General features: G+C 41.1%; 1 protein-coding gene across 20 annotated transcripts in view; it reads left to right on the top strand.

Annotated features, from left to right (window-relative positions):
* Positions 1 to 20,995, top strand: part of otofa (otoferlin a) — a 136,070-nt gene that overhangs the window by 66,440 nt on the left and 48,635 nt on the right. For all 20 annotated transcript variants that reach the window (XM_078173850.1, XM_078173843.1, XM_078173852.1 and 17 more), the window contains exons 6-9: positions 11,266 to 11,336; positions 13,664 to 13,790; positions 17,211 to 17,265; positions 18,567 to 18,698. In XM_078173850.1, the coding sequence (XP_078029976.1) occupies positions 11,266 to 11,336; positions 13,664 to 13,790; positions 17,211 to 17,265; positions 18,567 to 18,698 (385 nt within the window). The remainder of the gene's footprint in view (positions 1 to 11,265; positions 11,337 to 13,663; positions 13,791 to 17,210; positions 17,266 to 18,566; positions 18,699 to 20,995) is intronic.

Below are 20,995 nucleotides of genomic sequence, written 5' to 3'. Positions count from 1 at the left end.
TTTCTCCATCACAATGTTTCACCACTTCAATGTTTGCCAGGTCAATCTGCTCTTAGACTTCTCCCCAGAGTGAGACCATTCAGGGTTACTCAATTTTAATAAACAAGTTTTGCTTCTAACTTGACCTTAAGGGTGAAGTATTTCTAGGCCTTTTCACCACCACAAAGCCAACTAGTGTCAACGAAGGCAGCAGATGCTCACCAACGGCCCAACTTTGACCAACAGCCAACAATTGACTTGGTGTGTGGGGGCCTTTAGAGGCTGGCATGTTTTGTTTTGTTTTTTAAACTAGTGGTATCTTGGGAAACTAGACAACCTAAGGCATCCATTGGTACGAACCATGTCACCATACATTGTAGCAAAGGGGTGAAATAAAGCTCCAAATTTATGATATTAAGATATTTGAATGAAAATGGGTGTTATGGGTACCTACAGAACTTGAGAAGGCTTGTTCCCAGTAAAAGTTTTCAAGTAGCCTTTATTCATTGGATTCCTGAAATTCAGTTATGGCTTTTGGTTTTGTTGTGCCACCCCAACATTGTCAGTGGCACCATCTGGCCACCCCTACCCACCCCTGGGAGCACCACTGCTGGTTAGATGCATTTATAGTACACTGTTGCAAGCTGTCAGCTTTCAGATGTACAGTACAGTATGCCCTTGTCAGCAAATAAAAATCTTCAGATCAGTGAGTCGACACATTGCTGACACATTCCAATCACAGATCAGGCTTTACAGAATCCAATTATGTTTAAGACTTAGCGATATGTGGGATAAAAATAAAAAAAAACATCAAAGTTTGCTTTTTTATACAATCAAATAAAAATGTGATTATTCATGATCAATCCTTCATGCTACGTTAGAGAATGTATTATTCAGCTGTTCTGCTTTGTTTCAGTCTGCAGAGACAGATGCTGGATTGAAGTGGTTGTCTTGGATTTTTGACATTCCTTGTTTCTTCTCGTGTAGCTGTATTCTCTTGGGGGGCTGCTCTGTGTTTGTCAGCTCTGCTCATGTTTTGCTGTGGTTTGCAGTGGTTCTTATTCTCAGCTTGTTTGGTAGCACAGTGTGTAAATTTGAACACTGAGCGAGTATGTGAGCTCTTCTCTTGTTACTTTTCTGTTTCAAGCCCTGATGTTGGAGCAGACAATGACGACATGAAGACATGCCTCTTGGGGTAAATCCCAGTTTCTGCATCACCTGTGTGTTTGTCCCAGATAGGAGCTAGGATCTAGGAACTGATTTTCTCATTAAAAATGATTATATTTATATGATTACATAAAAGATAAAATGTCTTTGGAGTCCCTGGGACGCGGGGATGTCGAATAAAAAGGAACACTTTGTCTCTGAAAGCCTTCAGAGTAGTCTGAAGGCAGCCCAGTTGACGCAATAACAGAGTAAAAAATGCAAGAGTGCTTTTTGGAGCGACTATTAAAATTTTAAAAAAGTGTTCATGGAAAAAACAGTTGTTGTGTAATGTACATTCTTGTACTCCTTCCTTCCTCTTCTTTTTCCTCCACCATCCTCCCTCTTCCTCTCCTCAGTATACATTATGTAGATGATGTATCCTCCACACAAGCGCACTGTAAAATTGCGGAGGCATATGTATTCTGCGGATATATGTGCACACACATTATCAAAATCAGCTCAAATCCCTTGTTTAATGTTTTGTTTGCTGTACAGTATGTAGGCCATGAAGACTCAAAGCATTTTTGAGGGCATTAAACTTGCATTAGCTTCCAACTTTTTTGACATTAATGAGGATAAAGTTATGGGCACATATGCAAGATCACAGGCAAAACATATCGATTACTTATTTGTTGTGGGCAAATAAAGCAGATGCTCAGCAGCTAACATCACAGTTGTCTGACGTAATCATGTAAAAGTAAAGGTCTCACTGCTATCAAAGTATAAAGTTAGAAAAACATTACGTGATGAGCAGCAGAGGAAGAAATTTGCCAAGGCCTGAAACCACTGAGAGAGGGAGGCAGCAGGAGGACTGCAGAGCACTCGATAAGGTTTCAGGACACAGGGTTCTGGTTTAGTGAGAGTTTTCATCCCCCAACTCTGTTATCAGGTAGAGCCGATCTTTGGCTGGCTCCAGTCCAGTGGATCCTGGCAGCACTGAAATATGTGCTTCCACTCTGTGTGTGTGTGTGTGTGTGTGTGTGTTTGAGGGAGAAGGAACAGGTGTGTGTAGGATATCTCGCTGAGCTCCATTCAGCAGAGCCCCCAGAGCAGAACGTACAGACGGTATATGTCAATGAATTATTGATCGCTGGTGGTTCAATTTTTATCTTCTACACTTATGCACACATGCAGAAGGCCAGAACACAAGCAAGGGAAGATCCCCCCCTCATCACTCGACAATACACACTGTATCATATTTAGCTGGATATAAATAAAACACAAGCAAAGTTCCAAACCCATTCAACAGCTTGACAACAGTGAGCATATAATTCAAAGTAACTTTTCTGCCCTCAATGTGTGTGCAGGTACACAGCTATACAGCGAGCTAAAAACTAATAATAAAGGCTGAAGACACAACTTGTCTATTAAAGTTTTTACTGGAAGCAGTTGTGAAAATGTGATACCAGTATTGGGTAAAATCATGATCATATAGAAAGACGGAAGGCACAGCAGCTCCTCATTGATCACCTAGTGGTGGCTGGCTGCAGTACAGGTCATAAACCTGTTTAGCTATTTCATTAACTTATTACTGTACATTCTTGAATTATTGGATTTTATGATCTATGGATACATTGCTGCTTGTTTTTAACTATGTTTTGCAAGGTGTCCTTGAGTGCTTTGAAAGGCGCCTATAAATAAAATGCTTTATTATATTGTAATTACATGCATCGCATTAACTCTCCCAGTTAAGGCCCTCTCAGACACAACACTGTTTGAGCTGCCCTGCCAATGGTTTCGGTGAACACAGAGCAGCTGCAGCACAAGCTTGCCAAGTGCTGTTCTTATAGGTTTAAATTAGAGTTATTTAAAGAGTCAGTTGCCTCTGCTGAGCGAAGTTTTTTAAACTTAAGCTCATTAAAACATACCTGCGTTCAACAATGGGACAGGAACATCTGGACGTCTTTCTACTATCAGCATCGATGCAAAACTCGCTCAGACGCTGTCATATAATGACCTCATTCAATTCAATTCAAAGCACTTTATTCATCCCCGGGGGGGCAATTAAAAGGCACTCAGAGTAGCACATTATGTTACCACATACAACATAAAGATAAATAGTATTATGTGTTAAAAAAAGGGGGAGGAGAGTGGGGTAAAGTGCATCAGTTGCAGAAGTCCACTAAAGTGAGGTAGTGCAGTCCATGGGAGAGGTAATATGTGGGAGGGGGGAGGGACATGTGGGACGTTCTTACAGCCACGTAATGCAGACGTTTGCCTCTGTAGAGCCTCCTGCAACTTCTGAAAAATGTCTGTAATGTAGTACTTCTGTACTGGGACAGCTCTGTACTATTTATTAAGTAATAATGACAACAATAACAATAGAGCACTTTTCAAGCTGAAAGCATAAAATGCTTTCCATGAAGAAGAAAATACAGAACAAAAGTGATACTAATTAAACATAAGCATGTACGTACGCCTTCACCAACTTATGCATTTACTGTAACCACGTATATAGCTGTAAGCATGCATACATATACACATGGCTGCAAATACATACACTCCCATACACACTGTAAGTCTATCAAGCGTCAGGAAAGGTCGATCTGTAAATGTAAGTTTTCAAACGAGATTTAAAGACGTGAACAGAGTCAGCTGATCTGATGTTCAGTGGGAGGTTGTTCCAAAGCCGAGGTCATCACACATCACCTCACGTCTCGTCTTGTCTCGCTTAAGATTGCACAAATGGCAACCAAATGGCCAGCAGTGGCCCTGGGGACATTCAAACTACAGGCACTTCTCAGATCAGTCCACATTTCCATGAAAACACCCACACAAACAAAGATTTCTCCAATAAGTGTACCATGAGAAATGTCTCGGTAAATTAATCAAAAGGCATTGCACAGGTGATTTATTTTTTGTGTGGGAATTTTACTTTGTTTTCTATGAGCAAACATACAAACACTAAGGAGCTGAAATCAACAAACTTCATTTAACACTCCTTTTTTTGCACAGGCAGTTTAGTGATATCCCTGCACCTCTGGCCTTGACCGGGCTTAGAATAAAATGAGACCTCTTTGAAACCAAGACAAGAATGAGTAAAAATGCAGTCGATTCTGAGAAGAGACCTTCAAAAGATGGTTTTGAGACCAACACTGATCTGGAGTACTGCAACACTGATTCAGTCACAATAACAGGAGGTTTTCCTGTTCCTCTTATTGTTGTTATGGCATTTTGTGAATGCAGCATTAGCAGCACATTAACCTCAGGTAGGCAGTATAAAGGGTGGATCAGCTAGCACTAATCTGCTCTCAGTAAAATATCCTTAATATCTTAAACCACAGTCACAAAATAGCTTTAAGAAATAAATATTTGCTGGTTACAGCAGGGACAGAAATGGTGAATCTAACCCTGTCAGCTCAACAGAAGGCGTTGCTACTAGCAACAGCATGTTAACGTGAAACCATCTGACGGTGGCACAACAGTAACCTCTTTTAAAAGTGCTTAACCACCACTTCTTTACACGTGCAGATGTGTCCATATTTGACCATCTGCTTGCAGAAAGTTCAAAGCCAGGTCTCTGGAATTAAGTGCAATATACACACCCACTCTCTGCTCCTTACCCCACTGCTTGACATGCACATTAAAGATGGATTCATTACTGGGAGGAGAATGTTTCACGCACAGTTTGAAACTCCTGTTTTATGGAGGAGATGGAAATCAAGCTGCCAGGTACAGGCACATAACCTTGGGAGTAATTCTGCTTCAGTCAGATAATTTATCTTTACTGCAATTTACACGTGCAATGAGGCCAATAATTCATGCTCTCATGTTGTATTGATTACCGCACATGCACCCCCAGACATACTTAAATTACGGTTCATTTTCAGCTTTAATCACACATGTGCATATGTTGCCTGAGTTCTCTGCTTTTCAGATATGCAATAGCTGGCTTTGCATACAGTGTTTCTAGAGTACAAAGCTTGAACGAGCTTCGCTTGTCGTTCAAGGTGTTTGTTTGTGTGTTTGGTTGATGTGCAGTGCTCAGATATTACAGTTTACGTGATAGTCACTGATGAATTTATGGTCTTTGTTTCAGATTGAAGCAAAAGAAGGAAAGGGAAAATAATAGGTACAACATCCTCTTGTATTTTAAACTTTGATTTCTCAACAAGTCTTTTCTCTGCATTTTTGTTTAAAGTTTGATATTTTGTGAATTTTACCTGCAAACCTCCAAAGTAAAGTCTAGATTTGCATATTTCCATTTGTGTAATTGGAAACCCCACACATGAACTTTCTTTGCCTTCACGCTGACATTTCTGAAGGTTCTGTCATTAAAGCTGCAGAGAGGGATGGCTTGTTAAAAAAGTGAAAACTCTAAAGGTGCATCTTATTTTAAACCCAGACGTGGTCTCCTGCTGAAAGCATTCATCTCTGATGTTTGTCCTTGTATTCACTCTTAACTCGGCTCAGCAAAGGGAAGGAAAAGAGAATGAAGGGAGCGAAAGACAAGTAAGTAAAATATTTGATGGCTTGTTTTTTGTTTTTTTTTTCGTGGAATTTCCTAGAATCACTTTCTTGTGCAGAAAATTCACGCTGTACTGCTGTCAGAGCTGCAGTCTTTAACTTAATGGCCTTCTTCCTACATCTGCTTATCCTATTCCTGACATGTAACCGTGACCTTTTGTGGCTATTCTCTCTCAGAAACAATGGCAGTGGGAAAGCTGTTGGAAGAAAAGTTTGTTGTACAGACTTTGACACAAGAGACTCCATACACATGTAGCCCCAGTTAGTGTTGGTTTCCTTTGAACCTGGATTGTTTCCAGACCCCAAAAGGTTTAGTTACCCAAATTTGGAAAGACTTTAAGATCAGAAAACATTTAATCAGACGTGAAACAATTTGGTAAAGGTTGTTTGTTTTGTTTTGGAAGGGACTGATAAAGGGAATTTCAGTTTAAAAGGAATAAATCAGAACTCCTAACTGAGTTTGTCTCCAATAAAAGGTAAAGTGAGTTTTTCTGGCCAAGACAAGGCTGAAGATTTGGATTTACATCTTGTATTGTCTAACTTTAGAACAGGTCAATCTTTTGCTTGAATCCTTGCTGCTGTGAGCAAAAGTAGTTGAAGTCTCTTTTTAACAAGCAACTGTGAAGATGACTGATAATATCCTGTGTGTGTTGGGAGGTGCAGGGGGGTGTGCCACATTGTATTAATCACGTCGTGGGATCAATGATCTGTCAGCATTGTAAGCACAGTGCTCATTAATATTAGACTCCTTCGAGATTAAAGTCCATGTAAAGTAAAATCGAGATTTTCTCAGAACACATTATGTTAGATATGTGTGAAAACAACTGCTGAAAACACGTGAACTATACAGTGCCGAATTGTAGTTTTTCACTATTTTCGTGTCTGGGATTTTTTTGGATCGGCCTGATATCATGGCTCAATGACGCACTGGAGCTATCCTCAACATAACCCCTCCCCTACGTGATACAGACACTAGAACATCAGCGATTTGCTTGCTCAGTTGTGAGTCATAACATAACTTACCACAGCTTACAGTTGGCTAGCTGTATCACCAACCAATTGATGGACCATCCAAACCCAAACCGGACTCACTAATTGCCAAACTCGTGCATTATAGGAGCACAATTGTCCGGACTGAGATAGATAGAGACAGATGAGGGCTTGACAGTGCAAGCGTTTCACTCGCATTTGCGACTAAAAATAGGTGTGTGCGAACTGTAAAAAATATTTAGGGGCACATGTGCACATAAAAAAATCAGCCGAAGCAGCCTTTATTTTTGTCAATAAAAAAATATGATAATCTAACCGCAAATGTTGGAGGAACTCCAGCCACCTTCCCTCTTCCCTCTTCCCCGTGTGACATGGTTAAGAACCACACTGCCCGCGGAAGCGCCGCGAATAGCCTCAAAGCGCCGCGAATAGCCTCAAAGCGCCTCAAAGTGAAGCCAGTTTCCTTTCGGCGCCCATGTTAACCCATTGTGTCATCCACACCGGCTGTGCTGCGCAGCTCCGCCGCCGGCCCTGCAGTGATCATTTCGGCGTCTGGTCTATTTTCTGTGCGAGCCGCGAGCAAATGTGTCAAGCTGGGTAGTTACCCATGATGGAAAAACAGCCCCAAATGTGACAGAGACAACAGCTGGGAACAGAACCGCTTATCGACCAGCATGGAGAAATGCGCGTCTGATGTGAACGGAAGTGCTCTGGCTAGCGGGAGAATTTCGGTGCGCTGCACTTCGCAGGCAAGGCAGGCCCTGACGTTATGGGCGGTTTTCCAAGCCACTGTCGGCACAGTGAATATAAGTCCCACTGTCGGCAGGGTGGAAACAAGTGTGGAGGAGACGGACCGGGAAAAGCGGCGGACCTCCAGGGAGGCCTGCTCTGTTCTCCCCACAGTTAGGGACCATTCGCCACGGTACCGCTGCTGGCCAGGGTGGAAATAAGTCCTGCAGAGTTTCAGAGGACCTGGAGAATGTTTTAGGATAGTAATAACATCAGTGTTTCCGCTACATTCATTTAAATTATTGCCACCGCTGCTGCTCCTTCAAAACATTTTTGCAAATGCACCACCACTCTGAGACATCTGTGCACTTGCACAGCGCAGCAGTGAGGAGAGCAGCGGTGAGGGGAGTGGGGGAAGGTTCCTATTTAGGGATGCACCGAATATATTCGGCCGAATATTGCAAAAAAACACATTCGGTATTCGGTGGAATAAGTGAAAAGCAAGGCCGAATAATAGCAGCGTGTTTTGATAACGCAATCAAACAGCGTGCGGTGACGGACAGAGTAAAATGTTGGCAGTGTGGCGATAAACAGTAACGGCGAATTCCACCGGTTGTGGGTTGACCGGTGGTCACAGACACAGACAGGAATACATATTCCTGTCAAATACAGCGGCACATTATAACAGCTTACCGGCGAAGAAGTCCGGCTCTAGGTGAATAACTTGTTGTCATGACTGCCCAAAAGTACCTGAACAGCTGAGCCATGGCAGCACACAGTATGTGGCGTATCAGAGGAGAAACTTTAGGGACTGTTCGTTACTTATGAAGGAACTTGTCAGGGGAGGAGGGTGGCTGGTTGATTTTTATTTCATTTATTTATTTTATTTTGATCCCCCCTATGTTAATCACTTATTGATGCTGTTTTTGAAGTATGAATAAGTCAATAAGTAATTTATTCCATTGAAATATATCATTGATGTATTATAGAAAAGTGATTTATCTTTTTATAAATGACAAAAGGCACATCTGCCTCAGAACCATGATACTTTCACTGGTATTGTACCATGGGTCCCAATTGCGGGATGTCTCTCACCTCAGTATACATAAGACAACATCAAAAACAAAATTAAATTGCAATACTTTTTCAAAACTTGATGATTTTACCTTTCTGTGCATTTTGTATACAAATTCATTCAATAATTTTTTTTTTCATTTACAAGCAAAATTATTTAAAATTCATTAAATAATTTTGCTTGTAAATGTCTATTTGCATCACGTTTAGTACGGAAAACACATTATTTGATCAATTTACATTGTGCCCCTAAAGTTCTTTGTGCGCTCCTTACTTTTTCAACTTAGGAGCACATGTGCTCCTTGGGAAAAACGTTAGCGTCAAGCCCTGCAAATGACTAAGCACTGCAGCACCGCTGTGTGTGTGTTTGAGAGAGAGAGAGATAGACAGAGAGAGGGAAAGAGAAGGTGGACTATTGCATGCTGTATTTCTGAAAGTTATTAATAACTTACTTGGAATGCTGCTTTGTCACTTTGTCACATACCAATGTTGCATTGAGTGCTTCAGCTCATTGTTGCAATATGTCATCACCGCCATATTGAACAGGCAAGACTGGCATTCACTTTGTTATAGGCTCTAAAACAAGGTGTGAAATTAAGGATAGGTAAGGTTAGGGTTAGGGTTAGGGTTAGACATGTAGTTGTAATGTTAATATTAAGGTAACCCTCCAAGGAATGTTCAGTACAATTTTGACATAAGTACAGTAGTAAAGAGACAAATGTTTGTTTGTTTGTTTGTTTGGCTGCAGCAGAGTAAAGAATGATAGCCGTAACACTAATAATAAAAATATCCTTTCAACCGAAGTGGGTGACAGGATGAATCCACACGACTATAAAGACAACAACAGTGGCGAACAATAGTATTTGGATCACTTTCAGAGTGTTGTGATGAACAACAGAAACATTGACAGCCAATCAGAATCCATCCGAATGTACAGGGTGTCACAGCTGGAGTGTGTAGCGCGTGCTAGGTGCCACTGTATAATAAACATTATCGTTCATCAGTGTGGATGCTTAACATCATTATTATAGTTCTTGGTGTGGATGGCCCTTAAGATATTAACATTTCCTTTTTGCTGTGAAAGGTGTTTTTTCCTAGCTGATCTGATTTAAGGTCATTCTGTCAGTTTTACTCCCTGCGTTTGCATATGGCCAAACACATGGTGTCACTGAGATTCGCATTTTTTAACTAGTTGATCAAACATGTTCAAGTGTTGTCTCGTCTCAGTCTTAAAGTACAATATAACATGACATTCATATCATTTCATAAACTCTTGAGGCTCTCCGTATACACCTCAGCAACAGTCTTCTTTGGTGGTGATCAGAGCCCAACCCCCTCCATCCTTCCCCCTTTTCCTCCTCCTCTCTCTGTATCTCCAGCCATGCACCTCCACCTCTTTCTCTCTCCCTCCCCTCCTCTCTCCTACATCATCCACTCATCTGGTCCAACTGTTATCTTGCCTGGTTGGTCTGGAGGATCTGCACCTGACAGGTGAAGAATATGGAAATATAGTTGAAAATAGAAAGAGGCTCTTGGATGAATTTTGTTGGGGGCAGGTTTATGGTGATCTGACCTCTCTGTGGAGTTGAGTAGGATCAGTAGTGTCTTTCATGTGGTATGTATGAAACACATTTTGTGTGTGGGTGTGTGTTTTTTAGTTTCAGCAGCTCACCGTTGAATCATAGCATTAATGAGACAAGGAGGTGGACTGCATTACCGGAGCCTCTGGTTTTGTGATTAACCAGGGCTGCAACACATGGTAATCTAATTATCAATAAATGCTTTTTCCAATTACTTGATTTAATTATCTAGTCTATAAAATGTCACAGGCCAAGGTTACTTTATGAATTGCTTTAGATTTCTTTGTAGATTGTCTAATTAATTGTCTAATTAGCATTTCAGCTACAATTAACCGATGTTACATTTAAAGGTATTTAAAATTCCTGTTCAGTTAGCTTGTAGATCAGCTGGAAATACACTGGTCAGAGTGCTTTATACTGTAGACATGACACAGGTGAAAGAGAGAGAGTCCAAGGAGCACATTTCAAGTGTGAAAAGCTTTGATTTGATTTGACTCAAAAAGCTTTTTGCCTTTATTTTTGATGAATGACTCCTCTGTCTGTCTTGACTTTTATTTTCCCATTCACATGCCTCCAGGCTTTTACTTTCAAATCACTCTTGGCACTCAACTGAAATGTAAAACCATCCAGTTTTCTGTATTCCATGAAATGAGGTTGAAGGTTGCCTCTAGAATAACGGGGAAAGATCAAAGCAGAAGTTGAACTCTGATACACTCGACTCTGAATGTTTGAGGAAACAAAAGGAAAACCTTCCTATTCATTAATGTCCTGACATGTATCCATATCCGCAGCAAATTGGACGGTCACACTCATTTTTAATTATTAAGGCCCCTCATTTGTCGTCCCGCTGATGACATCACAAGCGCTTTGTTGTTGTGGTGACATGTGATCCAGATATTATCAATGTGGAGACACCGGATACTCTTGTTTTGTGATTGAGGGTCTGGAGAATTGGTGGCGCTGATGAAGGGGGGTGGAGGGGGTTGGATCCACTGGAATTAAATGTCTAGCCGAGTTACAAAGATGGCTATGATATACCTTGTAGTGTTGGGTTGCATTTTGATTGTGTCCACTAATGGCCCGTGGGGTTTTCTGACAAGTTCAGTCAAGTCAAGTTCAGTACCTCACATTAATCACTTTCCCCTGTGGGTCTGAGTTTGAAGAAGTTCACTTTCATGATATGTAAAGTAAGTTCTCTCTCCTTTCTCCTCCCTTCTGCCTTCTCTTTCTCCTTCACCAGAGCAGGGAAGGGAGTTTTCTCAGCCATGAAGCTCGGCAAGATCAAGAGCTCAAAGGACGATCACAAGAGAGGTAAAACGACACACAAGACAGAAGACAAGCCCTGTTTAAACATTTTGTCCATTCATTTTCCATAACCGCTTATCCTTTTGGGGGTCAGGGGGACTTTGGGCCAGAGGTGGGACACACCCTGGTAAGGACAGCCCCAGACTACTGCAGTGCTAACACATAGAGACAGACAACTATTCACGCTCATTCACACCTATGTGCAATTTAGGGTCACCAGTTAACCTAGCACACACGTCTTTAGACTGTGGGAGGAAGCCGGAGTACTCGGAGAAAAACCACCACCCTGGGTTCAAACCAGGAACCCTATTGCTGTGAGGCAACACCACTAACCACTGCATCACAGTGCCACCAATTTTGTAAATTCGGCAATTTGTATCCAAATCTTGTAAGTTAGCTGAAAGGAAAATACATGTTGTAGCCCAATTCTCAAGTTATTATTAATCATATGGTTCATGTAGAACTATTTGAATGATTGAATGAATGAAATGAAACCTTTATTGCCTTAAGAAGAATTTGCTTTGTGTAACTGAGCATAAAAATATAGATACACATAAAAACCGCAGCAACACATCACATAAAACATAAGCATCATAAAATGTCATAAAAAACATTATTGGAAAATCAATAAAGGACATTAAGTTCAAGAAGTGCCAATTCCAGATTATGTGATCAGAGCTTGTTTAGCAGATGAATGCTGCGTGGGACAAATTATCTTTTCGTTTGCATCCTGGGCGTGCTACACCTTCGCCCTGAAAGCAAGAGTGCATATTCAGACCATAGAGGATGCAGTGGATCCGCTATGATCTTATTAGTGAGATTTATGGTGTACTGGTCTGTCCTTTAAGTCACAACTCCACATTGGTTCCCCTGTCATCTTGCCACCCAGTTTTAACAACCCTGTTCAATTTGTTCTTGTTTTGTAAACACAACGCTCCCCCGCAACAATGAGTACAAAAGATTAATATACTCTCAGTGAAGGCCTTGTAAAACAATAACAGGATTCTGTCCACAGTAAAACGTACAAGTTTCCTTAAAAAGTTGAGATGTTGTTGAGCCCTAGCATTGGTGTTAGCTGTCAATGTCAGTTAGCTATTAGTGATAGTGCCCAGGTACTTGTGTTCCTGTACACTTTGAATGATTACATCATTTATATTTACTGATTAAGGCCATAGCCAGGAAATCCTGAGGTCATGAGCCTGAGCCCCACTCTGTGACAGAATTTGTCCCAGACAGAAGTGATAAATTAAAAACTGTTTTTAATTTGGGGGGGTTTAAACATCTCATTAACTGATAACACGCAACTATGTTGTCTGTATTTTCTTTATTTTTTTCCTAACATTTAAACTCTATGTCAAGCCTTTGTCTCACTGCCAGGAATAAAATTCTGGTAGGGAATTGCTGAATAATTTGTTAATGTATAGGCCTAAAAGAAGTGTACATTAAAGTGGACCTATTATTCTTTTTCGTATTTTGTTTTTTCACATACAGGGTTACAGTGAGGATGCACGAGCTATTTGTCTTAAGTCCTAGTAAACATAAACAAAAGTTATCCCTGTGAGCAAACACGTCAGGCTTGAGACTGTTGTGAGTACTCTGTTTACAAATGTTTTTATGCTCTGGCTACAGTATGATGTCAAAGTGTGCTGGATTATATGACCATCTGCTCCAGGCACACTCCTGCAAGCCTTTACATGACATAGCCAACACTGCCGCATGAAGCTACATGCTAACGTCGGGGAAACGTGTAATCTTGGTTGCCAATATCGGATCATATTCCTGCTGGAACAAGTCCGATTGTTAAGTTTTGGTTTAGAGTTGTCGATTTTTTAAGGCAGAAAGTACCTCTATACTCCATTACAGTCATTCCCCAGCTGCAATAACAGTGCAGAGATGCTGAGATAAGGAATACCTGGAAACGCTGACCAATCAGAGCAGACTGGGCTTTTTTTTGGAGCAGGGGCTTAATGGGAGCATCTCGGACAGAGTATGAATGCAGATGTTGCAACACAGACAGTATGAGGAAAAGTAATTTCTTTTTGATCATTAAAGAATGTAAACGTGTCGTAGTAGAAACTCAGAGTACAAGTATGAGGCTGAAAATGAACATAGTAGGTCCTCTTTAAATACATAAAAGAGAAAAATGACGGAAATCAGCTTAGATATCCACAAAGTGATGTAGTGAATTGTAGAATATAAACCCCACCTAAAGTTTACAGAAGGTAGAGAAGACATGACCTCAGTGTCCTCAGTAGTAGTTACTGATGTGGTCCTGCCAAGAATACATTCTTTGATGATTCTGTTAATGTTACCATTGTGATATTGTTGTCCAGATGAGCCGGCGATCCTGGACATGGAGGACATGGACAGGAAGGCGAGGCGAATTGCTGGAGCAATGGACCCAGACACCATCTCTCTGGCCTCTGTCACTGCTGTCACCACCAACGTCTCCAACAAGAGGTCTCATTTTTGTTCATTCACTGAGACACGCATACACACACACATAGTAGAGAAGCACACTCAAATACACACACATAGTAGAGAAGCACACTCAGATACACACATCCTTAACGACCCCAGTCATTTCTGTACATCTCAAACTGCTGATGCTGCAGGATAATTTGATGCTGGTTGCACAGTGATGCCTTTTATTGGCATGTATTTCTGAGAATAAAATTATTCAGCCCGGGAAGATGGAAAAATGAGAGCATTCACAGTTTGAGATTCAAACTTAAAATGAAGTTAGGGCAAACTTTATTATTCCACCATGGGAATTTGTTGCAGCCAGGTATACAAACAGATTCATTATATCCATGTAATGCAACATGCTGGACAGATTATAACGACAAGCAGTACAAATGCGTACAAATCCGAGATAACTTCAAAGACAGTGCAGGAAACAGCTGAATGCTGAATACAAAAAGTGCTTATGTGTCTAGATCACATGCAAATTCAGGCTACTAACTGCTGTGCAAACCAAACAGACAGTATCTTTTTGTCCTCTGAGCAAGAACTCTGTATCCACAGCCTGTAGGCAGGAGCTTCAACTCCCTCTGCAGGGGATCATCTGGCCAGTTCAATATGTCCTGGGCCCTCCTTAGTACCTGCCTTTAGTAGAGGTCAGACAGCTGCAGCAGCTGACACACTTCAATAACTTTGCTGGCCATTTGGACAAGCTGACCTGGGGCCTCATGTACAAAGACTTGCGTGGATTTCCTACTGAAACATGGCGTACGCTTAAATCCAGAAAACGTCGTACGCACAAAAATATCCAGATGTGGAATCTCTGCATACACATGAATCCAAGCACATTTCCTTTGTACATCCCAATCAACGTGGAATTGAGCGCACATGTTGGAGTACTCGGTCCCTCCCTGTCCACGCCCCTATTTAAATATGCAAATCATATTTAAATGGCCCTGCACCTGAGATTCCCCTGTCTGCACGATCAGAAAACTAAAACAAAAGAATGAATAAGACGGGGGAAAAAAGAAAAACTTCACAGAATGCGAATTGGAGACACTTCTCACTTAAGTGGAGGTGCGCAAAGATGTACTTTTTGGCACACTGTCCTCCGGCATCAATACTAAACGCAAGAGGAGTGAGTGGGAGAGAGTGTGTGAGGCTGTCAATGCTGTGGGGACAGAAAAGCATACACACGCAGAATTAAATAAGAAGTGATCCGACATTAAGGTGGACGTGAAGCGGAGTAGGGCTGCCCACCGCCAAAGTGTGGCCAAAACATGCGGGGGGGCAGGAGAGGAAGAGCTCACCCCGTTTGAACAGAGAGTCGCCTGGGGTCAATTGAAAGCAGACAAATAGCCTAATTATGTGAACTGGATTTACAGTTTATATTTATTAATTGTATACACCACTTACACGGATCACACACTATTGTTGTAAATGAATGCCGAAGTGCGCCGGGGAAAAGGTGTGGCTGATTAAGAAATGTCGCACTTTACACACGGGTTTATTGACATGAGTACTTTACACACAGAGACAATCAGGGGCTTGTTCGAAAGCTCTGAAGCTGTAGTTTAACCAGCAAAAAACAGCAAGTCACTAACTTTAACCACTGACTAGTACTGATGCTGTGAAGACAGGATCATATTTGGGGGCGCACATGCTCAGTGCGCATCAGGGGGATTAATATTAGGACAATTAAATGAATAAATTATTTACTCACCAAGAAGCCACCCATCGCGCACAGTGCCAGCTTGTAGTCTGTTCCCAACCATGCTGTTACTCAGAATGTAGGCTATGAATCGTGCGTTGAACCAGGCCACCTCGCCACAATGTTGGTTAATTGCATTTGCGCATCACATATGATCTGTACATTGATCGAATGAAAATGCTTCCTGTTGACATAAACAAATTCATCCTGTGATGGCGCTTTTATAATGTGTGTGCAGTCGATAGCTCCGATAACATTAGGAAAACCGGCTCTCGCTGCAAATTACGCTTTAATGTTGGCCTGTTCAGCTGCATATGGGAATTTGATATACCTGGCTGACATGCGGATAATTCCGTCCCACACAGCTGGCATGACTCGGCTCAGGGTCGACTGGCACAGTCCCGATCGGTCGGCCAGCTCCCTCTGGAATTCCCGTGTTGCTAGGAGTCCCGGTGTGGTCAGCACCTGTATGGATACAGCGCATGGCTCCTCGCCGTATCGCGCTCCAAGGTCGGCCGCAGCTCTGTGCACAGTTCCAGGAGGATTGCCCTTGGGAACCAGTGCGGCAAATACTGCTAAAGCAGCCGTTGTTGTTAACGGTATTTTTGGTACCACTTTGCGCATGCTTTTATATCCACTCATCTAATTGCAGACATGTGGGTGTGTTAATTGTTCATCAGTGTTAATTGTTCATGTGTCTCTGATGTGCACATCACTCTGAGGACTCATTGTTTTCACATTTATTTATTATAACAGTTTCCCAGCATCACCTCTAAGTGTCGCCAAAGGATCAACAGCTGTAGAAATGTGCGTACGCCAGCCATGAAGTTGGCGTGAGGCACCACACATTTCCACGGTCATTTCACTATTGATACATCTGAACTTTGCCATGGAAAAGGACGTACGCCACGTTTTTGTGCTTATGCACCCTTTGTACATGAGGCCCCAGGCCTGTTCTTATTGACCATATTCAGGTTCCCAAACCAAGCCAAAATACAGAAGCACAGAACAGACTCAATGAAACGTCTGTAACACAGAGGTATCGTTTGAGTGCACACATTAAAACAAAATTTCTCAAGAGTTACAGACGTTGTTGGACCATCTTAGAAATTGCATCTGCATTTGGTTGGAAGCTCAACTTGTTGTTGTATACTTGTGATTTTCCACTAAGTCAGTTTCATTCCCCTATGTCAGTTTTGGGTAGGGTGCCGACTTCCTAGAGACAACCATCATATCCTTGGTGTTAGACACGTTTAACTCAAGAAAAAGATTCTCTATATCATTACAAAAAGTCATCAACCACTGCCCCATGTCCTTGTTCTTCTCCTTCCAAGAGGTTTAGTATAACAGAATCATCAACACACGTTTCAGTGTTTCTGTTCTGCTATATACCTTAAGAGCATTTTGTGTCAAGAATATAAGGAGAGGAGACAAAACACACTTTTGGTGAACCAGTGGATTGGTGAAGCTTGTTTGAAAGGACACTGTTAACTGTCATACATTGTGACCACTTTGTTTTAAAAAGTCAGGATTCCATCTAGTGATATTAATATCAAGATTAAGATTGAAAAGAAGTTTCATTGCAAGCAAATACGACTGAATAGTATTAAAATCAGGGATCGGAATGGAGTTTGTAATCGTGTGCCACCTCTCTTTTCACTGTCGGAGTGCAGGTTATAATCACAGATTGTTTTGTGTTTCTTAAGGTCAAAGCCAGACATCAAAATGGAGCCGAGCTCTGGACGCCCAGTGGATTACCAGGTGTGTGTGTGCTATGTGCATTTCTACTTCTATATCGGCAAGGGGTGGGAATCACATAAGGCTTTACAATACGATATTATCACGATACTTCAGTCACAATATTATTGTGATTTTAAACGTGCTGCAAGTATTGCAATAGATATATTTTATTCAACTGTAAATTATGTTGCCAAAGGAAAATCTCACTTTAATCATATTATTTGTGGCAAAATGTATGTAGGGAACTGAAACTTGGCAATACTTGGTACTGTGTGGCAATACAATATTGCCACACAAAAATATTGCTGTATCGAATTTTTTTTCCCCACCCCTAATATCTGCACATACAAGTCTGTGAAGGTTCATTGATATTGGTTTGTGCATCTTCCTCTCCACTTTTGTCTACTTCTCTTGAGACTTTGACTTTTAAATTGTGTTGTTTGTGTATAGATGCCTCTGACATGATAATGATATGTGTGTGATTTTGGTGTACAACTGGCAGGATGGTTGGGAGAAGAAAAAAGCCAAAGTACTGTTTCCATGTTAATGCAAAAGATGCTGTTAGACAACTAGAGCAAGAAAACAATTTACCCCACATTGTGCTGGATTGAAGTACCCTTAAAAGAAAAATTGTCTTCATTTTGGAAAATGCACTTCTTTGCTATCTTGCCGAGAGTTAGATTAAAAAATTCTTACTACTCTGATATATATATTTGTGCTAAGCCATGATTATACTCATGGCTGTTTGTCTGCTGTGGCTGCCACACGAAATTTATTCACCACAACATCAGTGAAAAGAAGTAAAAGAATAATTGTGGACACAGTATAACTGTTCTCCAGTGCCAGCCCATGGCCTGTTTTCATGGCCTATTTTATTTAAGAACATGAATAAATTTATTCACCAGACTGAAATCCTGGTGTAATCTTATCCTCTGTTTTCTCTTTTTTATGTTTCTCTCTGTGCTTCTCTTCATCATCCAACGGCTAATTAAACCAGAGGGATATTGCTTGGATGTAAAAAGCCTTTAGCTCAGATCTATTTTGTCCATCCAGCTCTGTATTACTTCAGCCAGGGGAGACGTCAGAGTAAACACAGGGTGAAAAAGTGTAATCTAGCAAGATTCCTCACTGCCTGAATTAGAATGATTAGTTGGTGAAAGATCAATTTGTTTTTTCTGTCTTTGAATTGTCCTCCGGGTAATCCCTGTGAAGTTGTGTGATTAATAGTGATAGTGTCGCTGCTGGTTAACTGTTAGAGGAAAGTCTGTTTGTTTTAGCTCTCACAGTCTCAGCATGTCTGATGTACTGATGTCTACCATCAGATCAGCATCACAGTGATCGAGGCCCGGCAGCTAATAGGCCTCAACATGGACCCCGTGGTGTGTGTCGAGATTGGAGACGACAAGAAGTACACGTCCATGAAGGAGTCCACCAACTGTCCATACTACAATGAGGTGAGACGCTTGAGGCTTTAAAAACTCAAACTGCAAGAATGAAACCAGAAACTATATATAAACTATCTTCCCTTTTTTCTCTGAATGTCACCATCACTTCGTCCCTCCTATTCTTCATATGGTTTCTTCATAAACGCAATTATATTTCCAAGGTTGATGCCATTTTTCTAGCCTGTGCGGTATTCTAGTTGTGCTTTTAGCTTGACAGAAACTGCCTTAAATCATGTTAGGGCCAACGTTTGGTTTGAATGAGATTTTTTTGTCGAATCAGTTGGAGATTCAAAACATTAGACTTAACTGTAGAAAGGAAGAAACACTGCTACTGTATATAAAATTAATTGTACCGTACAGTACAATGTCTATGTTAAAGAAAACCTGATGTCAGTATCTGAGAGGTGAATTTGTGAATGATTAGGTTCTGGAAAATATTATGCCAATGTTTCTTTTGCGCATTAAAACTGTCAGAAATCCGATTACCCTCCACATGCTCTCCTAAGGTAATTTTTGGATGATTATAAGTAAAACAACTGCTGCATTTCTTGTTGTTTAAGTAGTTTACTCATACAACATATTGTTCGAAAGCTACACTCCTCAAAGTTCCATTAATGCTGACAATTTCAAGATATAAACACCACAGCAGGCTCAATAAATGTCAGTCAAAAAAACAATTAAAACTCACCTATGAGGCATCATCATAATCCACAGATCAATATTATCCAGGCAGAAACTCTGCTAACACAGCTATGAGTTGATTTCTCACACACTGCCAGTAGTCCAGACGATCTAATTCCAGCGAAATATTTAGTCCAAACCAGAGTTGGTCCAAACCAACGTATAACACGTTACAAAGTAACTCGTTAGAAAGTAACGCGTTAGAGTACTTTGATTAGTTTTTGCAGTAACAAGTAACCTAACGCATCAGTTTGCTGTTTGAGTAATCAAATACTTGAGTACATTTTCAAACAAGACATCAGTTACTTCCGTTACTTTTAGAACGCTGGTCCTTCAGCTCCAAAACAGCAACGGCTGTCGTTTGGTTCTAATAATGGACATAGCGTTAAACCTATCAGTCTGAAAGAAGCCACGGAGCTTGTGGCTCGCAACGTGGTCAGAGAAATGCTGCCGTTCTCTACGGTGGAGTCTAAATAGGTGGAGGAGGACTCGCTGACAGACATATTTCAGACTCAGGACTTGCATTATGCCTGGTACATGCTACACGCTGATACTCACCAATTATCCCCGGTCGTCTTTCATGGCGTGTGTGATGTCATCGGGTTATTCTTGTCCTATTTTTATCACTTTTACTATTATTTGAGTCACTGTGTCTGTTCATGTGCCAGCCGACATGTTGTTGTAGTCACCTAAAAGCGTCAACAGATGGCAGGAGCTACATTTGAAGCGCCATAAGTAAACTATCAAGTTACTGTATCTTCCACAGGAAGATCTGACAAATGTTTCAGAATAAAAGCCTATTTAGAAAATGGAAGGATTCTCTCAGTCGAGGTTATAAGGGGCTTTTAATTTGAAACAAGTGTTGAGTTTGAAATGACGGTGCGATATGTTAACTTTATAAAGACAACTGAGCGGATCAAAAGTAAATATATAAACACACAGAGGAATTAATAAATAACGGACTGTCTATAATGTAGTTTGTTTCAAATGAAGCTGGGAGCCTCTGCAGTTGTGGTGAGTAAAAGCCCCATAGCTATTTGTTAATGTTATTACTTTATGTCCGACCGTGAGGATGTACCACTGTTTGCTAGCTTGATGCTAATGACAGTAACGTTAACTCAGCGGGTTGACAAAGTGCCTCTGCTGTTTCACACCATCATTTCCCCCTTTTACTCTGTGTGGTAACATCCCTAGAGAAAATATTAAAAACGCTGGGGTGTTGTTGTCATACAGTTGTCTACGGCAGCAGATCGTTCTGTGTTTCTACTGGTCAAAGTGACGGCTGTGATGGGAGAATTGGATCTCAGTGAAGGGCAAGTGGTCCATAACTTTAATTTTGGAGACAAAAAAATGTAGGCTTAGCGCCCTGTGGTCCATTGCCCAATAGGAAATGTAGAATACTCCAAAAGTACTTTAAAAGTCTTGAGTTACTTTTCTCAGGGAGTAACGTTGGAAGTACTTTTAAAGTAATTGAGTTACTTTACTCAGGGAGTTATGCAGTAAAGTAACTGGTTACTTTTTTAAAAAAGTAATGCAGTAACGTACTTTGATTACTTTTAAAGTAACCCTTACCCAACACTGGTCCAAACACATTATAACATCCATAGATACCCATGAACTGCTGT

The sequence above is a fragment of the Epinephelus lanceolatus genome, chromosome 13, assembly GCF_041903045.1.
Source record: "Epinephelus lanceolatus isolate andai-2023 chromosome 13, ASM4190304v1, whole genome shotgun sequence".
Classification (NCBI taxonomy): domain Eukaryota; kingdom Metazoa; phylum Chordata; class Actinopteri; order Perciformes; family Serranidae; genus Epinephelus; species Epinephelus lanceolatus.
This window is presented reverse-complemented; position numbering and strand designations above follow the sequence as displayed.